Source organism: Leuciscus leuciscus (genome assembly GCF_965113295.1).
Source record: "Leuciscus leuciscus genome assembly, chromosome: 17".
Lineage (NCBI taxonomy): Eukaryota > Metazoa > Chordata > Actinopteri > Cypriniformes > Leuciscidae > Leuciscus > Leuciscus leuciscus.
Window position 1 is genome coordinate 6,976,559 of NC_138741.1, and position 7,409 is coordinate 6,983,967.

Here is a 7,409-nt window from a genome sequence, read left to right on the forward strand (position 1 = left end):
TCACATGATAAATCATATCATGAAAAAGATGAACTTCTAGACCACAGAACTACATTCTTCTGATTCACTGAACAAGCATCCAAATTTGTATCTCCTTAACACAGTTAACAAGTCACTGTACTGTTGCTTGTAGGTGTTCCTCCTTGACTGTGAACTCCACAGTCTTTGGATGAGATAACATCTGAAATAACCAATTGAATGAAAAATTTAGGAGGATTTAGAAACTTTAGGGGCGCAACAAACTATTTCTGCATTATATAGGCCTATATGCAAATCATAAGAAAGGTTTTCTGAATTTCGGTGTGGGAAGGTCCATAATTTTCATTCCCGTGTTATCACATCCAAAGTGCGCACACAACACTGCCTCTCAAACAGCTCACAAGTGCCAAATTGATTTCTTTTTTGTGGCTTGTTGCTCTTAACCGGTCAAATACACACAAAAATGTGTGTGTGTGTGTGTGTGTGTATATATATATATATATATATATATATATATATATATATATATATATATATATATCACACTGTAATAAACTGATTTTGCCTTACTAGTGTAATTTTAGTATCACTGTGATACTATTACAGATTTTGTTGATATATTTTGAATTCAATTTGATTTTCATATTTTCTGCTTTCATTGCATTTAATGTCTGTACAGTTCTTATTTCAGTTTTAGTTTAGTAGCCTACATCAGGTTAGTGAAACTAAGTAACTGGTTAATTTCATCTGAATGAAAATAAGGAAAGTTTTTTACATTTTATTTTGTCATACATTTTATAAAAAAAAAATTGTTAACAAATTTTGTTAACATTTATTTCAAGTAATACATTTATTTATGGTTTTAGTTTTTGTTAACTATAGTAACACGGATACTAGTCAGGGGCCGTATTCACAAAGCATTTTATCTTACCACTAGGAGTACTCCTAAATCGCACTAAAAGATTTTAGCTAGGAGTTTTCTCTTAAAAGTTATTCACAACGCCTTTCAGACCTACTCTTAGTAAAGAAAAATGAAAACTCCTAAACTAACGGTACGTTCACACGGGGCGTGAGCGTCAACGCTTCCCATTGACTTTGAATGGGTGACGTCAAGCGTTGCCGAAAAGAATTGTGGATCCGTCGGCGGCGCTTCACTGGCGTTGCTCGCGGCAGAAGTTGAGAATTTTTCAACTTCTGCCGCGAGCAACGCCAGTGAAGCGCCGCAGACGGAAGCGTCAGCCAATAGGATCGCTCTATGCAAATACAGTAGGCAGGCGGCAGCCAATCACGTTCATCCTGTTCAAGAGCAGCAAACTGAGGATACATTTTAAATTTCATTGGCTGACGCTGCTATGACCATGGCGTCAGTGCCAAACTTCAGCCACGCCTTCCGTCAAGCGTTGACGCTGACGCCCCGTGTGAACGTACCGTAAGAGAGAGTCTTCGTTGCTATGGATGACGTCATTACTCATGCACGAGCTTGACTGAAGTGACCACCTTGATTGGCTGATGATTGTAACGCGGGAATGATTCCAAACAGCTCCCCTACGATGATGAGTGACAGGTGACAGGTCTGAGAATGCGTGCGCTACACAAGTAGTGCGAAGGACGGAAGATGATGAATAACTGAATAAATAGCCTAAATGAATAAAGAGTAAGGCAAAACAAATATATAGTAGCCTAATGAAACATATGGATTGATGCAATATCTTTGCAACATTATTGAATTAATCTGTCACTATATGCCTCTGCCTACGTTTGCAAAGAGAAGAACATTTTAATTTGATTCACAATGAAACGTTACAATTAGTTTACATGCAATGAGTAGCCTAGGTTTGGTTGTTGTTGGTGGCGTTATTGCATCCAATGCAAAATTGTTCCCTCGCGATGGGAAGCTCCTGTAGCCGCCGCATACGCATTTCAAAACATCGCAACGTGAAATGCTACAAAAAGCGGTTTGTGAATAGGTCTTAGTGAGTTAGGAGTCCTCTCGACTTCTTTTAAGCTGTCCCAGGCTTAGGTGCTACTTTTAGGGCTAAAATGCTTCGTGAATTACTCTTAGTCAAAAAAAATAGGAGTCCTAAAGTTACGAGTGACACGCCCATTATTTTTAGGAGTTGCTCCTAAATTCGCCAGTTAGGAGCTACTTTTAGCCTTAAAATTCTTTGTGAATACGGCCCCAGATCTATACTTAATAATATGGGTCAAATAATTCAGTTCAGGCTTTGAAACGTGAATCGCACAAATTTATTTAATGAAATCATAGCCTTTGGAAGTTTAATAACACTTTGGGCAGTAACGCGATTTATGTTTCTCCATCGCCAAAATATAAGACGAGTAAAAATGATAATTAACATGATAATTAAGACGCTTTTCACGATTACGCAAGTCACGTGACTTTTTTTTCCTCAGACCCTCACGTGACGATCCCGCGGCTAGTTGAGGCGCGAAAATATAAAACGAGGTAACCGTTAATCTGTTTGCTTCTGGAGGTGAGTAAAATGTATTTTTACACTATATAATATACTCAAATGTGTAAAGAATGGTTAAATAAGTTTATAGTTAATAGTATACACAAGTAGGAATATCACAAAATACATTTTGGAAAGTTTACTCTTGGTAAACGCAGACCAGGCGGTTACAGCCGAGTGGTGAGAATCCTTTACTTTTTAACAAATTCACTTCAGGTCAGGAGGACATTACCTTAATGAAACTTTAGCACTACAGAAAACATAAGCAAAAGCTTCGTTATTGTACTCAATGTTGAACTATTTTTGTAAACTAATTATATTTGACCATAAAGGAGTCGAATTTGATGCCATAATATGGCGAATGTTACAGTACCTTAACAGTACATACATTTAACCACTAGATGGCGCAACAGCAAGTCAAGGTCAACTCTAAATGGTAGATTTTATAGTAAAGTAGTTCCAGAAGATCATTACCCCTCAGTGAAAAGTGTGTAAAATACTCAAGCAAATCGTGTATTATAGCCTACTTGTACGATGAGCAAGATTTCAATCAGATTCAAGTTTACAATTTATATAAAGTTTAGGCTTACAACAAGGGTTAGGTGCTATAGTGTCTTTACTTTTTCTGTTATAATTTAAATATTATATTTAGCATTAGGTTATAACTGTTATACCTAATAGAGCTAGGTTAATTTGGTTTATTTTCACAGTAATTGTTTTTTCGTTTTATAAAGGCCTGTGAAAGCAAGCCAGATGTTCTTCAGCATCAGTGAAGAGGTGACACCGGGTTCGAGCGCTGAGCCCGGGCCGAGTAGCAGCACTCCAGGTACTGTAGTTTTACCCACACTGACTTGCAATATCACAATCTTTTTGTGTCTCCAATAAAGGAGTGCAACAACAAATTTTCACCATGAATATATAAATATACAATAAACATGAAATGACCGCCAATAATGTTGGAGGGAACATATGGAGACAACATAAAAAATATAAATATTAAATTAATAATTTAATCATCTTTCTCCTTAGCTCAATGGCAGCTGAATATGAGAAGAAGAGCAGACAGGATCAGCTCTTCTGTGGGTTCATCTGGTGGTTACAGTAACAGCCGAGCGGTGAGAATACTTTACTTTTTTCTAACAAATCCATTTCGGGGTTTAACTATTTGTGTGAACGAATTATATTTTGCCATAAAGGAGTTGAATTTGATGCCCTGGCGAATGTTACAATACCTGCATTTAACCACTAGATGGCGTAACAGCAAATCAACTCTAAATGGTAGATTATAGCAAAGTAGGCCGCTGTCAGTAGCCTAAAAGAGGCCTAGAAATAGGGTTTCGTTCCACCAAGTGGGGCACTAATTTTTCTTTTGCTCAATATGTTCAACGTTAATAAATGGTATCCAAGCAAAAAGTTCTCCACGCATTATCCTGCAGTTAATGAGAAATTGTAATTTATTGGCGCACTATATTGACTGCGTATTAAAACGTCGGACACTACGGTGCTAACGTTAGCTATTGCTAATAAACATGTTGCCCTCCTGGACAAACTGGTCTCTGATGTCCCAACAACTACGGGTTTCACCCGGCCTGATATCGGCGTTTTATAGGCTAGACAAAAAAAAACGCTTGACTTGTGTGTATGTGCGTGATGGGTAGGTTAAGGGGTCGGGTGAGTGTGAGTGTGAGAGAGAGAGAGAGATGGGTAGGTTTAGGGGTCGGGTTAGTGTGTGTGTGTGTGTGTGTGTGAGAGAGAGAGAGAGATGAGTAGGTTTAGGGGTTGGGTTAGTGTGTGTGTGTGAGTGTGAGAGAGAGAGAGAGAGAGAGAGAGATGGGTAGGTTTAGGGGTCGGGTTAGTGTGTGTGTGTGTGTGTGTGAGAGAGATGGGTAGGTTTAGGGGTTGGGTTAGGGTGTACTCACACTAGCCAGTTTGAACCGTGCCCGAGTGCGTTTGACCACCAAAGCGCGGTTCGTTTGACTAGTGTGAGTGCTCCGAACCGTGCCCGGGCGCGGCTCGATTAGCCGGCCCTGGCCCGCTTGGAAGAGGTGGGCCAGAGCACGGTTCAGTTGGACTCGGGCGCGGTTCGCATGCAGTGTGAGCGCTAACCGTGCTGGACTCCATTGTGTTCAGTGAGAGCGCCGCTCTTCCTGTTTATCCCGAAACCGTCGCACCATAATGAAGTAAGCGTGCTCCGGCACGAATGCTGAAACCCTATGTGAGTGCAGGCCAGAGGGGGAGTGGGGAGGGGGGACAATCGTACTCGGGCCCGGTTCATGGCAACCGTGCCTAGTGTGAGTACACCCTTAGTGTGTGTGTGTGAGAGAGATGGGTAGGTAAATAAATAAATCCAAATTAAATCTTGTTTACAATAATCATTCCTGTGAATATGTACATGTAGTGCAGTTACTGCTCGTGTATCGTTAGCCTCATAGCATAATTGCCTGAGTCATATTTCAATGTCTTTGGAAAACAAGGAAAAACAAAAAATGACTTAGGCAATTATGCTATGAGGCTAACGCAAATTAACAATTCACCATTAAATGTGTTATTTTTAAAAGTGTTTTTCTTTGTACACTTTTGAGTTTAACTTGGTGATTGTCAAAACATTTTAGTAACTAGGCTAAACTGAATTTTGACAACATGTTACAATGTTTATATGGTACAATTTCTGGTAAGCTAAGTTTTTTTTTTTTTTTTTTTTTTTTTACAAATTTCTTAAAGAGATTTCAATTCAATTCTTGTGATTTGATTTAATGTTGACTCATTTGGATAAATATTAGGTACACAAGATAGGCGTTCATTTTTCTCAAGAAAAATAGGCTACACACAGACAGCCCTATCAGCTGGTAGTATTATTTAAGGTTAAAAATAACTCAAATTAAATATAATGTGTTTTTTATTATAATAACAACTTTATTTAATGATATAAGTACAAATATAATAAATATGTAATATAGTACACATATTTAGCAAAATACTCTCTATAGCTCTTTTTCTAGCCAACTAACGTGTCTATATTATGGTCAATAAATGGCTTTCCTGAGAATGGATGTGTGGCGTGAGAGCGTGTGAAAATTGTCAATTGCGTGAGTCTCACGGTGAATGCGTGAGAGTTGGCAGCTCGGTTATTATATTTTGGCTTAATTCTATTTGTTATTCAGATTTTACCTCAAATATTACCTTTGAATTGGAACAACATAATGAGAAGTAATTGGGATGTTAATGTTACAGTAGAAGTTTTCTTGATAATCTTATCATGTTTACTGTCCCTAGATAGCAACTTCAGGTATATCACACATTTCAAACTGGTTTAAAATTTCAAAATTTTATTTTGTACCTTTTTTTCAAAATGGGCACCTTTAGCATAATTTTTCTCAAAAACTGCAAGATTGTGTGTGGAGAACTTTTTCCTAAGGAATCTCTATATATTTCTGATATTAAATATGTGGAACGAAACCCTATTTCTAGGCCTCTTTTAGGCTACTGACAGCAGCCTATCTCTCTCTCCTCACACACACTCACACACTAACCTGACCCCTAAACCTATCCATCTCTCTCTCTCTCACACACACACACACACACACACTAACCCGACCCCTAAACCTACCCATCTCTCTCTCTCTCTCTCTCTCTCTCTCTCTCTCTCTCTCTCTCTCTCTCTCTCTCTCTCTCTCTCTCACACACATACACACACTAACCCGATCCCTAAACCTACCCCTCTCTCTCTCTCTCTCTCTCTCTCTCTCTCTCTCTCTCTCTCTCTCTCACATACACACACTAACCCGACCCCTAAACCTACCCATCACGCACATACACACAAGTCAAGCGGGTTTTTTTGTCTAGCCTATAAAACGCCGATATCAGGCCGGGTGAAACCCGTAGTTGTTGGGACATCAGAGACCAGTTTGTCCAGGAGGGCAACATGTTTATTAGCAATAGCTAACGTTAGCTCCGTAGTGTCCGACGTTTTGAGCCATTCCTACGCACATTGCTTGATTTTTTCCCATCGGACTTCAGTAAAGGGCTGCGGACCTTTCCCACCATCTTTTCCGACATGAAGAATACACTTTACGGGTGTTAATCGAGCTTGATCGCCGCTATCAGATGAAGATGCGCTGCTTACGTCCTCCTCTGTTTACATATGTGCGTAGTGATATTGGCTTGATTTCGGCTGTGACCTACTTACATTTTCGATGCTGATTGGTTGAAAATCGAGCTCAACCGTTTTAGACGTCTCAATACGCAATCAATATAGTGCGCCAATAAATTACAATTTCTCATTAACTGCAGGATAATGCATGGAGAACTTTTTGCTTGGATATCTTTTATTAACGTTGAACATATTGAGCAAAAGAAAAATTAGTGCCCCACTTGGTGGAACGAAACTGAACGATACAGCTCACGTACAGCGGCCTAAAGTCCCTTGATTAGGGTTGAGCAATATGGCAAAACATATAATGATTTCTTTCTGGAAAATCCCGATTTTATCACTATTCTTTTTATGTTGGTTTGACTATTTTGCAAGTGACTGAGCATTACAGCCAAACTAAATTCCCTATTTTAAAAACAAAGCCGCACAAGGTATTAAAATATAAAAGAAAAAAGAATAGCAGACATTTAGACCAAAGTGGCAAATCTTTGTCGTTACTCTATCTTTGTTATTAAAAAACAGAGGTGTCAAAAGTATTCACATTCATTACTCAAGTAGAAGTATAGATACTAGGGTTTAAAAAGACTTCTGTAGAAGTTGAAGTATCAACTCAAGCTTTTTACTCAAGTAAAAGTATAAAAGTTCTGGTTTCAAAACTACTTAAAGTATAAAAGTAAAAGTAATGTAAGTAAAAAATGCCATTAAGGACAAAAGCTTAGGCCGCGCCACAGGGGCCTATAGTGCACTACCCCAGCTCCTCAAAAAAACACATTTGACTATAATTATATTAAAATGTTGATGTTGAAAAT

The 7,409-nt window shown here is 38.6% G+C and overlaps 1 protein-coding gene across 1 annotated transcript in view; it reads left to right on the plus strand.

Annotated features, from left to right (window-relative positions):
• Window positions 1-1,423: 1,423 nt before the first annotated feature.
• Window positions 1,424-7,409, plus strand: part of msh4 (mutS homolog 4) — a 41,085-nt gene continuing 35,099 nt past the window's right edge. The window contains exons 1-3 of the mRNA XM_082143747.1: window positions 1,424-2,471; window positions 3,185-3,276; window positions 3,480-3,565. Coding sequence (XP_081999873.1) covers window positions 3,204-3,276; window positions 3,480-3,565 — 159 coding nt within the window. The 5' untranslated portion in view covers window positions 1,424-2,471; window positions 3,185-3,203. The remainder of the gene's footprint in view (window positions 2,472-3,184; window positions 3,277-3,479; window positions 3,566-7,409) is intronic.